The following is a 14,380-nucleotide window of genomic DNA, read 5'->3' on the forward strand; positions in this document are numbered from 1 at the left end:
GGGGCAGAATTATGGTTGCACAGCCAGCTGAAAATCTGCCATTTCTTAACTTTTGAGTGCTTGACTTTGCAATCTAATTAACATTTTTAATTTTTTTAATCTGTAATACTTAAAATAGTTTAATTTGTATTATGCATGGTAGCAATTTGTAAATGTAATGGCACTTATTTTTCACTTGTAGCTCTCGAGCTCATTCTCCGATGATAGCTGTAGGAAGTGATGACAACAGTCCAAATATACTGGCTAAGGTTCAAATTTATGAATACAATGAAAACACCAGGTAAACTAAGGAATAAACCAGTACAGTAGAATTTCAGAGTTATGAATACCAGAGTTACGGACTGACCAGTCAACCACACATGTTGTTTGGAACCAGAGGTACACAATCAGGCAGCAGTAGAAACCAAAAAAAAAAGCAAATACAGTACTGTTAAATGTAAACTACTAATAAAATGGAAAGCATTTTTCTTCTGCATAGTAAAGTTTCAAAGCTGTATTAAATTAATGTTCAGTTGTAAACTTTTGAAAGAATGACCATAACGCTTTGTTCAGAGTTACAACACAGTTATGAACAGCCTCCATTCCCGAGGTGTTCGTAACCTGAGATTGTACTGTATAATCTTTATAATGGGTTTAGAATGTCTATTTGCTGGTTTATAACAACATAGTGATTAAATAATTCTCACTATTGTGTATAGATAGAAGTACAAAATATACTTTTGAGTAATAAAACATGTAAATTGTAAGAAGTTTGAAATGATGTTTGAAATACTGCCTCATTGTAGTTGCTGCATATATTCCTGTATCATGGAATGGGTAGAAGGAGAAGGATCTCAGAATGTTGGCTGATGTTGCACATCATGGTCATGGACCATGGCTAGTGCTGCCATTCCGAACACAAAAACCCCATGAGTGTCACTAGGATTTTCATGCAGAGATCTAAGGCCCCAGTCCTGCAAAGATTTACTTAAGGTGCTTAAAGTTAAACAGATGCATAACTCTTAGCAGGATTGGGATACAGTTGATGGTAGAAAATCCTGTGAATCATCAGCATTCTTTGAAAGCTATTAAGAAAGCATTAGATTTGTTAAATTAGTCACTCCAGTAAGAAAATGCACAGATGTGCATGTGAAACCTTAATTTTATGATAAACTATTTGATTATGAGATCACATATTAGAATCCTGCCTCATTCAGTGTGCCTGTTGAATAGTGCACGAGGCAGGAGAATCCTGAGGATTCATACCTCTTTCTGGGCCAGATTCTGTCTGCAGTGACAGTTGAGCAAATCTAATAATCACTTACTCTGATAAAGCAGAATTTGGCCCTAGTACAAAAGATGCTCATTATATAGCGAATGAGGCAGACAGAAGCCAGTCGTTGAACACAGATTACACAAATTAAAAGAAATTAATTTGTAACTATAACATTAATGATTCTTATTTTTAATTTATATTTGATTGCTGGACCCTTCTCTGTCCAGTAATTCCGTCTGTCTACTCCATGTTTGCATTAGTGGCTATGTTGTCAGCACTCATCAAATGAATAACCTGTCTGTTGCTCCTCAGGAAGTATGCAAAAGCAGAAACTCTTATGACAGTCACTGATCCTGTACATGATATTGCATTTGCTCCGAACCTGGGAAGATCCTTCCATATTTTAGCTGTAGCTACCAAAGATGTACGAATTTTCACACTGAAACCTGTAAGGTGAGCTTTTGAACCAGATTTCTTAACAAGAAAGCATATAGTTGTGTAGTCTTATGCTAATATGCTCAGGAGATAAAACAAAACATTATCAGTACTTAATACTTAAGCCTATCCAGAAAGAGTTGCTCTTAGCAGTCTATTAAAGGCAACCAACGAACTAGCACAACAAAATTTTCTTTCAATATCATTTACTGTTACTTGTTCAAGGAAAATATTGTCACAAACCTTGGAAAACATAGCTCCCTTTTGTTGTTGCACATTCAAGACAATTTGTATTTTCTTTGGTCAGAATTAGTAATGTTTATTGTCTTAAAATACAGATGCATGTAGAATTTTTACCCGCTTTTTTTTCTTAACAGGAAAGAATTGACTACTTCTGGAGGACTAACAAAATTTGAAATTCAGATAGTAGCTCAGTTTGATAATCACAATTCCCAGGTCTGGCGAGTAAGCTGGAACATTACAGGCACAGTGCTTGCATCATCTGGTGATGATGGCTGTGTTAGACTATGGAAAGGTAAGAAATTAGAGTTCTGTAGGGTACACATTAAGGTATTTTAGATTGCTTTGTCAAATGTTGAAAGATTGACCTGTACTTATGGGAAAACTTAATTGGTTCTGGAATGCAAGTTTCTTTGAATTGGTTTGTGGACCGTAAGACTTTCTATTGCTGCATGTATTTGGAAAAGAAAAGAAAATCTTTTATTTGCTGGACCTCAGAGAGCACTTGCTTTGTTTGATTTATAATACGGTAATAGCCAACAGAACTTGTCTTCTGAATTGTTCAGTTTGTTCTAACTAAAGTAGTACAAGTTAATGTGACCTTTTATCTCATGAACATGTCTTCTGCAGTCAGGAATAAATGTGAGATGTATACAAAACTCTACAATATCAAAGTTACAATTTCTGTTGCTGTCTTCACCTGATGGCAGAAGAGTGAAAAATCTATATTCCCCAGATCCTGCTCAGGGAACGATACAGATACTTAATCTTTAACATGTCCAACTAATACTTTGTAATTTTATCAGTACTAACATTTTTGCATATAGTTACTTACAGGAAGGTTCAACTTTACCACTTGTATTTTACTGATTTACTGAATAGTGAAGTTTTCAATCTTAATAAAGAGGAAATTGAAAAAAATAGTGTGGAAAGAAAATGTCAAACAGTTAAAGAGCTGTCTGAAATTGATATAGCTCCTCTGGCTTCAGTGGTACTTCACCGACTTACACCAGCTGAGAATCTGTCCAAAATGTTGTAACCTTATCAAATGTTCTTGGAGCTTAGGGATGGAAATGAAAACTATTTTTTTTTTTTTTTTTTAATGATTTTGCAGCTAATTACATGGACAACTGGAAGTGCACTGGTATACTGAAAGGTAACGGGAGTCCAGTCAGTGGTAGTTCTCAGCAGGGAATGTTTAATGCTTCTCTAGGTTCAGCCAATACAAGCCTACAGAATTCATTAAATGGATCAGCTGCTGGCAGGTAGGCTAATTTATACATAGTATATTCAAAAATTCTAGAGTCTATCTTTTGTGTATCTACTTCACTCTTAGGTTCCCCCAATTCTGATGTCCCTTTTATGGTTTTTAGGTCTGGTGGTAATGCTTATGTTTTTTATTTTTGTACTAGTGGTTTTTCCTGTTATACTAACATTTAGAAAAGTGCTTACTAAATTATTTAATTTTGCATTTGTAAGGCAATCATAGATTCCAGCATATAGCAGGTACCCTTTTTCAGGGCTCTGTGTACTCTGCAGCACAATGGGATCAAATTCCACAGCAGAATTTTCCAAATTCTGCAGCAAACATTATTTTATACTATCACTGTGAAATATCCTTCATTTCCATTCTTAGGCAAATGCAATTGTGGTTCATAGTTCAAAATATTCATTCACATAAAATTCAGTGATTATTTTTGAGGATGGGTATCTTTCCTATGCTCTCCAGGTGGCCTGGCTCCACAACTCAAGCCTTGGCTCCCGTGATGTTGTCCAGGAGGCCCAGCTCAGAAGCTCCTTCCCTTGTGTGTACTAGGGAAGGGGGAAGCTTGTAGCTGGCTTCAGCAGGTTATCTCCCTGATTTCCCAAGTGTCGGCTGCTACTCTGCTATCCCGGCAGCCCAGCTGGCCAGCCTATGCTTCTGGCTCCTCCTTCTCTTGGCTGTAAGCTGAACTCCAGCTCTGGCCCTCAATGGAACAGTGCAGGGATCATGCACTGTAATCTAATTAACTCTCCTTTGTGGGGAAAGCTAGAGAGCCAAGAGGCAGCTGCAGACCAAATCCCAGGAGGACAGGAAGACAAAAGTCAGCTGGTTGCAGCAAAAATGTTGAACTCTATATCATCTTGCAAAAATGCTGTATTCTACAGTTGTGGAATTGTAGACTCCACAGGGCCCTGACTGTGATGGATGGGACAGTTTACACCTCTTAGAGCTATTGTTTCAGGCTCTTGGCAGACTCGGGCAGCCACCACTTCATTGGTGTATGTTTCCAAGGTTATCTCCACAATTCTAAGGACTAGAAACATACTTTTAAAAAAAGAGAAATGTAAGATTCTTGTTCACAATTCTGCAGCAGGGGTGAATTCCACTGTGACGTCTACGGCCATGGAATCTCTGACTATACTGGGTCCTGCCCTTTATGATAGAGCCTTACTGTGTGAGAAAGTATTTACCTACCTATTTTGCTTTGTAACTACATTGGGTTGAAAGTTAGCTTAAAAATCATATCTATAATGTGCTTTAGTGGATTTTAAGTTTAATAAAAACAAAGCATATATTAACTATTGACCAAATTGGATTGGACCACCATTAGATTGCTTTTAGGCTGTCTCTAGGCTCTGACTTTCAATGCATTGTACATTTAAAGAGCTATGGGGCAGTTAAACTATAATAAGATTTCAATCTTTGGAAAATCAAATTTATCAGAATAAGTACATCATACCACTTATGCTTTCCAAACTGTGGGTTAGTGATAAAAATAGTTTTGGAATGATTTGAAACATGAAAATAAATTACTGGAAAACCCACACTCAGCAGTGCTGTGTTCTTATTGTGCTGATAACCACATGTGCCTAGATTTGTGATGCATTTTCCCTTCTCCATTTGTATTATGTCCTTTTTAACAGAAAACAGAGCTGATATCAACCTAACTGGAGTAACTTTGCTGTTTTGCTGCTTGTTGCATGCACACAGGAATGGAAAGAGAACTTCTTTTTCCCCTCCCCAACGCCGTTTGACCTCTCCCAAGACACCAGCAGCCTGATAACTACTAAAAGCAATTCAAAAGGCCTTTTTAAAAATACACTGTATACCTTTTTGTACTAGCCATTGCAGTTTGACACTGTTGGAACTTCTGAAAGAAAGATAATTGGAGAGGGTTCTTGTTGAGACAGATTTCCACCAAAATAGGTTTCCCCCCCCACCCCCGACTCCCCGCCCTGGAAAGCTCATGCAACTAATGGACTAGTAAATGGATTAAGAGGATTTGTTGTCCTTAGCTGGGGTGTGAGGAGGGAAAAGATTGCTTAATGACCATTAAAGTCAGTTAATTTTCATTAAATTGTTTTGAGTGTTGATTTTGTTTTACATTTTGTAGTATTCAAATATATAATTGATTCCTAAACATTACAGCTTTGTAATTACTTTGTAATATACTGAAACTGTTTAGTCTAAAAGGAATAAGAGAACAGTCTGATTTGACAACTGTACAGATAATAGCTTAATTTAATGTGGCGTTGCTTCATTTATAAATTTGAACTACTTCAAAGAAATGTTTTGTAAATGCTGTCATACTTTCTTCAGGCTCACTAAAAATACTTTTTTCTGATAATGTGTTTGTATGTTCCTGTGGTGTGATTCCAGAGAGTAATTATGATTCCCTGTGAGCACAACATTCTGAAACTTACAGTAATCTAGGAAACACCTAAATTCAGATCAACATGCATCTTTAAATGTGGATTATCCCAGGATTTATTAATTACTTGGCCACGCCATTCTGTAAATATTCTCGGAGCAAAAAACAAGACAGATAATGTCTCCAAATATTTTAATAGTTATATTAAAGTGCATAAATGTTACGGGTAAGTCATAATAGAAGTCGGCAAAATGACATGAAATGGCATTCTCTGAGCATTGTGTTGATCAGAAATCTTTAGCTTGTTCTGAGATTTCTGCAGAAATATGTAAATACATACAAAGATTGTATTTAATTGAAAAGAGTAGTCCTTCCTTGTAAATGTATATTGTGATCTCTAAGTATTGTAAAAACAATTTCATGTTTTTACATCTGTTCTAGAAACTTGCAGTAAAATTGATCTGAGTTGGATGCAAATGCAGCATGTGTACTTGCATAATATTTAATGTCTGCGTGGTGTTGCAAATGAAGCATTATTAAAGTCTCTGTTAATAAGTTGCATGAATTCTAGGAGAACCGTGTGCATCAAAGATGTTGATAGCTATGTTAGAAAATCCTTTTAATTTACAAAGTAACTTGTTTCTTTGTAAAATGCATATTAGGAATGTATTTACAATATTCTTTTTTATGAGGCTTTCAGTGGAAAAGAGTATACTTTTTTTTCTTTAAAGAACAGTTTCCAGACTTGTTCAATCAATCTTGTTTTGAATGAGTGCCTTGATTTCTGCGGTTACGTTTCATTGGTTTTGGCATGGATATACTAAAGCTTTGTTTTTCCAGCATGTCTTTTCTCCCCTTTGGTTCTCCTTGTATTTACTACTTTTCTCTTTTTCTTCTGTTTCTTTTTTGTTTTGGTGTTTTGTTCCTGTCTTAATTGTTTCAGGTATTTCTTTCCCCCTCTGGATTCCCCACGGGCTGGATCGAGATGGTCCAGTTATGCCCAGCTCCTACCTCCTCCTCCTCTGATAGAGCACTCTTGTGATGCTGACACTGCCAACCTCCAGTATCCTCACCCAAGCAGACGATATATCTCTCAGCCTCTTAACCTTTTACCTGAGAATGAAGGGGTTTAATATACATACTCAAAATAAATCCGAAAGGGCCTTATTCAGATGCTTGTAAATGCTTCAGTTTTTGGCTGCTTTCATTTTTCACTTTTCCTCCAAAAGCTTTTAAAAAATCAGGGCTTTCTTGCACGTTTTGCAAACACCACAGTATTTGGAACCTAATGTTTGTGCTTGTGCATCAAAGGGATATTAGCTCTATTATTTAGTACCCTTTGATGAACTATGATTGCACACAAGCAGCATTAACTGTGAGCTATATAGAGAGAGTAGCTGACTTCAAAGTGCCTATCTAATAGTTGGGAGTTTTTTGTGCTCGGTTTATTGTGGTCTTGAGTTTCTTACGTTATACGATATATCACAACCATAAATGTGAAATGTGTCGTCAAAGTTCAACACGCCTTCAAGAAACTGTTCTAGAGCTTTAAAAGATAATTTGAATTGACATCTAAAATAAAAGAAAATATTCCTGCATATACTACAATAGAAGTTTAATTAGGTGTGTTTGATCACTTTTAGAATTTTCCACCTTCTTGCATAAAATAAATTTTATAATTATTAGGTAGGTCAATTAAACTTATTTTAAAAGGTTTGTATTAGTTTGCTCTTTTTTCATCAAAAGGAATACTATTAATATGATAGAGCCTTTCTGATGCAAATATCCAATCTAACACATTTACAGTGGGGTACATGTGAGCGAATTAAGCAACTTCTTCAGAAGGCTTACAACTCAAATTTCGTGTATTGTTTCCTTTAAATACTTTCAAACAAGATTTGGCTGTTAGTATGCAAGACATAACAGCTTGCTGATTGTGACTACAGTAGTTGAGTGATCACCAAAAGTCTTGTCTAGTACACTTCTTTACTGGCTTATGATGTATAAAGAACTGAAAGTAAGTTGTATTTTTTCCCCTCATTTTTAATTTAGAAATTCAGGTTTTGTGTGAAATTTTATCAAAAGGGGCAAAGGTGTGAAAGGTAAGGAAGTGAGAGGGGAACTTTTTTAAATGCTTATCACTGACATTTGTAAAGTCAATGATAAGCATTTTACATAACGGATGTCTTAAAAGATTCAATGCCTCCTGCCCTTTCAGTTGAGGTGCAAGACCCTGATACATATCTTCAGAGCCCCCGCTATGTTCAAGAGCAAAACACAGCAGAGCCTGGTGTTAACATTCCCAATAGCTAAGATTTTTTTTTAAAAGCAGAACAAAAGTTAGATCTTTATGCCCTAAGTACCAAAAATGGCCCAAGCCCAGTTGCTCAAAAATTAGTAACAGATTATCTTTAAGACTGCAAAACAGTTGCCATTCTACCCCTTGTTTTAACATACTACAGCTTTACACAAGATATGGATTGAAATTTCCCAATATTCTGCAACACTCAAGCATATGCTTTAACATTGTGTGAGAGTATTCTCATTCACTTCAGAGGGTTTGCTCCTATTTGTAAAGTTAACCATGTGCAGAAGTGTTGGTAGAACTGAGAACTGCTTGAAGTTGACTGTTTTTTGTTCTATTTTAAGTTACAGCTCCTGCTCCCTGTCCTGAGAATGGGGAGTAAAAAGCTTGTGCAGTGTGTAGTTGGGAAAAACAAACAAAACCAAAAACCATTTTCTCTTTGCTGACCAGTACTCAGTGTACCTCTTCCTGATAACTAAAATGCCTGAATTTCAGAGTTTAAAATTGTGGTATGCAAGTTAACCTTTATGAGTACGGCCCTAGCTGATTATTTTTAAAATAAAGTATAAATATTTGAAAATGCAAGACTAAAAATGTGCACTAGCTTAACGTTTTCTATCATCTGTACACTGAAAGTATGATATGTATGTACAGGTGCTTTTGTAGCTATTTGGTGTCCTGAATTTACAAGCTCAGCTGCTGAAGCAAGAGAAGATTGTTCCACAGGGGCTGGTGGTTTTTTTTTATTGGGGGGGAGGATTTTTTCCTACATAAACAAATGCAGAATAATTGTAGTGAAAGAGTGCATCCGCATGATTTGTTTGTTCTGGCTTAAGATATGGTGGTTGTGGATCATTGTATTTATGCAACTTGGGCCAGATATCCTACGGTGCAGTGGCTCCAATCCAAATGTACTTAGGAGGAAGGGACACTGACACTTTTCCCCCATGCGGCAGCAGGAAGCCATATTGTAGCAGGACAGTACCCCGAAGTGCAAGGTTTGTGCTTGGGGGAATTTTGTGCCCCAAAATTAAAAATTCTGCACAAGATATTTTAAAATTCTGCATATTTTTTATTTGTTAAATTAACACACTATAATCATGCCTGTTTCAATTATGTTGGGAAATTATTTCAAAATACTTGTCAGCAAGTATATAACAATGCAGACAAAAAAGGTCAACAAATGTTTTCTGTCAAATAAGGTTCCTTATTAGGCATATTAATACAGATCTCTGAGTAATAATTCATTTAAAGTACAATACAGAAATGTATTTCCTGCACACCTCAGAAGCAATGCAAAGGCTTGGGGGCGTTGGGGATAATGGAGGAGCTGAGGAAGAGGGAAGTAAGTGCTAGGAAGGAGCCTGAGACTGAACGTGGAGGTTGGTTGGGTGTGGATAGGAGAAGCAGGGAACTTTCTGTGGGGCGGGGGAGGAGGATTGTTAGGGAGTGGGGGAGCTCCTGTATACAACCCCTGCCTGACCCTTAGCCTCTTCCATTCATTTAGGCACATCTGCCCCTATCCCAATGTGCCCCCGCACTTCCCTCTCCCCATGTGTGTGTATCCCCACTTAGCCATCCTTCTTCCTCTGTCCTTGTGTTGCTGAACCCCGGTGCTCTGTCCTTGCACCCCTACACTCCTGGCTTAGTGCTGTCACCCCACTAGCTGCTGTACCCCCACTCCAGTCTCTGACTACCCAGCAGCCCTGTGTGCCCCATCTTTCTGGTAATCCATGCCTCCTTACCTGCCCCCACAAGCAGGGTGCTGTGAAGAAAGCAACCTCTCCATGGCTGGTTGCTCTGGCCCAGAGCCAACTGCTGTCTTTTCTGGCACCACAGTGGCCCCTGGTCTGTGAAAAGTGTAATTGCAGCACATCCTGGGCAGAATGTACATGGGGGGGCGGGGCACTTAATTCTCTGTGTGTGCAGTGGCACAGAATTCCCCCAGGAGTAAAGTTGCTACTGCTGTCAGCACTGGTGGACCCGTCACATCACCTCAGTGCTACGGTATAGGAGTGTGGCTATGGTCTATAGTGGGGTGGGCAAACTTTTTGGCCCAAGGGCACCATCTGAGTATAGAAATTGTATGGTGGGCCATGAATGCTCATTAAATTAGGGATTGGGGTACAGGAGGGGGTGAGGGCCCTGGGGATGAGGGGCTGGGAGTGCAGGAGGGTGCTCTGGACTGGGACTGAGGGGTTTGGAGGGCAGGAGGGGGATCAGGGCTGGGGTGGGGGTTGGTGTGCGGAAGGGGGCCAGGGGTGCAGGCTCTGGGTGGCGCTTACCTCTAGTAGCTCATAGAAGCAGAGGCATATCCTCCCTCCGGCTTCTCTGCGGAGGCACATCCAGGCAGCTCTGTGTGATGCCCTGTCCACAGGCACCACCCCTGCAGCTCCCATTGCCTGTGATTCCTGGCCAATGGATGCTGCGGGGGCGGTGCTTGGGGTGGGGGCAGCATGTGGAGCCCCCTGGCTGCCCCTATGCATCGGAGCCAGAGGGGGACATGCTGCTGCTTCCAGGAGCTGCGTGGAGTGGGGCAAGCCCCCGACCCGTCTCCCCAACGGGAGCTTGAGGGCTGGATTAAAATGTCTGGAGGGCCAGATGCAGCCCCGGGCTGTAGTTTGCCCATCTCTGGCCTATAGTGTGTAAGAGCAGAAGGGGTGAGTGTGAGTAAGGTAGTCGATAGTGGAGACTGTGCTCTTTCAAAACTATAATAACTTCCAAGATTGAGCTTTTTTCTCTGTTGTCCTAAATAGTATTTTGCTTGCTCTTCGTACATAATGGCTGCAGACACTGCTGCTCCTTATGTTCATTGCACCTTCTCTTCTCAGTTCCTTTAGTGTTGCTTAATTTTTGAGGGGGTTTGTATTAATTTAGTCCTAAAAATATAACATTCAGGTTACTAATCTAATCCAAGAAGCACTTTCTGGTGGTCACAGAAAGCTGTCTGCTCATAGGGTGCTGGTTCTTGTTTCCAGCTAAGAGAAATTAAAGTGGAAGGAGAGGGAAATGAAATGTTCACCAAAAGTAAATGGTGAGGTTTATTTTCTTTAAAAAAAAAAAAAAAAAAAAAAAGACAAAACACATGGAGCAAATAAAAATATGGTAAATACTTTTGAAATACTATTTTCCTATGTTATGTGGTTATAAAGAAGGGGGCAAAAAAACTAGAGCCAAAATGTTCTTGAAAAAATTGGTCTAGTAACATAGGGCATGCATTATGAAAAAGTTAGGGAGACACTCAACTAATAGCATCTACCTACCTAACAGCTCCTAGATTTGTTATTCTAGTATAGATTCTCAACCTGTTCCAGACTGTAACTCAAACAAGAAAATTTGGGATTGCCCTCAAGAAAAGAAAAAGAAGGTGGATGGGACATCCCATGCCCCCAGTCCAGTTTTGAAAACGTGTTCTTGAATCTTTGTATTATTATCGCCCAGTACTGGAGGGAATGCCAGGCTTATGATTGTACATGTTGCCCATTAAAGTGTGTAGCCTATGGAAGATAAGCTCTAACTACAGTACTACAACAAAAGCATAAATCAATCATGGCAAAATAGATGCTCAGAGGAACCTACAAAACAGAATTCAAAACCTGACATGAAATTTTCCTTTAAAATATAATTTTTGGGAGAGAAAAGCCGTAATCTAAAACAGGAACTCTAAAAGAAAGACTTCTAATAGCATTTTTTGACAAAAAATGCTAACCTGTTGACTATTGTGCTTCTGGGATTCACTCCCTATGTATGGTATCTACTGAACTAATCAAAATTTTTCATTATCTTGGGTATTTTTTAGAGCTTCTACTGTTTTATTTAGGCACTTGTCCAAAAGTCATTTTATTTTCCTACCTAGCTGAGGAAGTACTGCTATTGGGTATCTTCCATTAACAATATGCCAGTCACACTTTTTCCTCAAAAGAAGTTGTACTATTTATAGCTCTCTGGCATATGAGTTATTATTCTATCCAATGAATAATGTATGTTAGAAATATCTCCTTTAAAAGTCTGGGATGTTTAATATCAGTATTTTGATAGTCATGAAATGTTTATGTGCATACAGTAAGATATTTGAAACATTTACCCCATAACTTTCTTTTACTGTTAATTTTAATGTTAATGCAAAATAAACTTATTGCAGACTCAGGGTCTCAGGTAAGATGTTTTTGCGTGCTTGTTCTATGCATACTGTTGAATTGTGTGTGGAAATTTTGTTTTTTAGCTTTTAGATCACGATCAGGTATGCAGGTTGGCCATCTGCAATGTGTGTTAATTCTGGCCCATCCTGTGATTCACACGGTATCTATGGTATCCCAAAACAGCTATTTCATACAACTCGGTCACTAATACAGCAGGTGCAGCTAGACAGCTCTAGAAGTGTATTTAATAAAGTACCATGTGTCATAACAACTGCTCCCAGCAGGAACTCAGAAGCTGTACATAGGGCACCCTGACTTATGCTTCACATGCTAGGCTCTCAGGGAACGCAGAAAGGGTCGGGCCCCCTGATTGACCTCAGCCTCACATGACGGCCCACATTGCTTCTCAGGAGCCCTTGAGCGGGGCTAGGCATTCCCTGCAGTCACCTGCTCTCAGCTCTGCACAGGGCTGGGCGGCAAGAGGCTCGCAGTGGAAGTCAGCGGGAACTGCACCTCAGCGCATCAGCTCCCTGACTTGCCCACAATCGCTGAAGCTGCCCCCCGGCCCTCACCCATTAGCGAAGAGGTGTGGGCTCAAGTCTCTCCCTCCCCTCCCCCGACAGGGGCTGGGCTGGTGTCACTCACAGCAGCCGGGGGAGGGGGTTAGTTGCGTCATGCCTCTCTCCCCCAATCAGAAACCTAGTCCAGGCTTTTCTTTTTAACCGGAGCTGCCCAATGCCAAGTGCCAGCTCCCGCTTTTTTTTTTTTTCCGGTTCCTTTGGCCCAGCCCCCGGGCCAGCACGGGCAGCCTGGCGCGGCGAATGCGCGCCCCCGGAGGGGAGAGAAAGAGTCGCAGAGCCTGGTGGGAGCGTGCGCGCGTACGTCCGCGCGCCCTGGGGGGAGGATCTCGCGGGCGGCGCGGGGTGTCTCGCGCACAAATCCGGCGGAGCGGCGGCAGCGCGCGCCTTCTGCGCTGGGGCTGGTGAGTGAACGAGCGAGCGCGGCGCCTGCGGGAGGAGGCGGAGGGAAGCTGAGCGGCGGTTTGAAGTTGTGGCGGTTGGGTGGCCGGGCTGCTCCTGGCTCTGCTCCGTCCGTGCCGGTGTCGGATCCCGGCTGCTGCTTTTCCCCCTCGCCGTGTTGGCTCCCCCGCCCCAGGCACACGCGGCAGGGCCGGGCAGTCAGGTGTGTGGGGAGTGGGGGGCTGTAGGTACGGGGGCGGGGTAAGGCTCGCTCTCTGCCCCGCTCTCTGCCCCGGTCCCCCGGCTGTCCGAGGGCAGCTGTGCCCCGGACCCCGCGAGCGAATAGCGCCCCCGCAGGGAGGCTCCTGCCCCAGCTCCGTAGGACTCCCGTGTCCCTGCCCCGCTGCCCGGGGCCGTCTCTGGGGCCGGTGGCGTGAGGGGGTGTGTGGAAGGACGGAGTCGGCTGTAGCCTGTGGCTGGCTATTGAATGGGCCAAGTGATGCGAGCTAACCCAGGAAAGGGCGTCCTTATGCCGGAGCGAGCGTGTCCACACTCGGAGCGGTACCGAGATCATTGGGCTGTGCAGATGAGCCCTCGCTCTAGTTGCTTCCTTGCTCCATAACCTATCCCGTCCCCTGTGCGGGGAGTCAGCAGTCAGCAAGGCCAAGGGGTGTGAAATCTGCTCCTTGTGGTGCCTGTGAGCTCCCTGGCTATGGACCGGACAGGAGGGAGGAGTGTGTTGTGGGGGAGCCTAATTTCTAGGTGCCCATCGCTGGGATCATCCTGGACCTTCGTCTCTGATTCAGCAAGTTTAATGAAGGTGATGCTTTACATAGTGTGTGTTTTTTATAGGCTCCTTCGGGTGCTTGAGGCCTGTAGAAACAGAGGAAGATGCTGTCTGCTCCAAGCAACTTTACAAGCTAAATACAGGTCAGGCACCTGAGGGCTCTAACTTGGAGTTAATGTCTCTTTAAAAAACAAAACAAAAAACACCTTGCACCAAAGACACCTTCCTTCTTCTTGAAGGAAGAAGTTTAAATAAGTTTGTAGATATAGTTGTGCTTCTATCCGTAAAGGATATGGCCAGTGTATTGTCTAGATTTTTTTTTTAAATCGGAAACAAACAGAGCGGCAACAAGTTACTTATGTTATTGTAAATGCAGTTGATTTGCTTTTATATTCAGATGTTGCTTAATCAGGATGTGTCCTGCTTTCAGTCAGTCTCTTCTGTGGCACCTATCACAGTCTAGTAAATTTGCTGGCATTCTGATTTTTATCCTACTTAGAAAGTCCAAGCTGACTTCTTGTCCCACCATGCTGCTTTTGGGTAGTCTTTAGTGGCTTCCCAGGTAAACTTCAGTACCTGTTCCAGTGCCAAAATGTGATCCTGTTGGATAATAGTCTGCAGATTG

The 14,380-nt window shown here is 41.4% G+C and overlaps 1 protein-coding gene across 1 annotated transcript in view; it reads left to right on the forward strand.

Annotated features, from left to right (window-relative positions):
• CEP192 (centrosomal protein 192) overlaps positions 1-14,380 on the forward strand; it is a 203,445-nt gene that overhangs the window by 10,348 nt on the left and 178,717 nt on the right. The window contains exons 5-12 of the mRNA XM_054017577.1: positions 182-280; positions 1,568-1,708; positions 2,068-2,225; positions 3,045-3,195; positions 6,509-6,692; positions 12,012-12,025; positions 12,797-12,991; positions 13,821-13,898. Of these exons, the coding sequence (XP_053873552.1) occupies positions 182-280; positions 1,568-1,708; positions 2,068-2,225; positions 3,045-3,195; positions 6,509-6,692; positions 12,012-12,025; positions 12,797-12,991; positions 13,821-13,898 (1,020 nt within the window). The remainder of the gene's footprint in view (positions 1-181; positions 281-1,567; positions 1,709-2,067; positions 2,226-3,044; positions 3,196-6,508; positions 6,693-12,011; positions 12,026-12,796; positions 12,992-13,820; positions 13,899-14,380) is intronic.

This window comes from Malaclemys terrapin, chromosome 2, assembly GCF_027887155.1.
Source record: "Malaclemys terrapin pileata isolate rMalTer1 chromosome 2, rMalTer1.hap1, whole genome shotgun sequence".
Classification (NCBI taxonomy): Eukaryota; Metazoa; Chordata; order Testudines; family Emydidae; genus Malaclemys; species Malaclemys terrapin.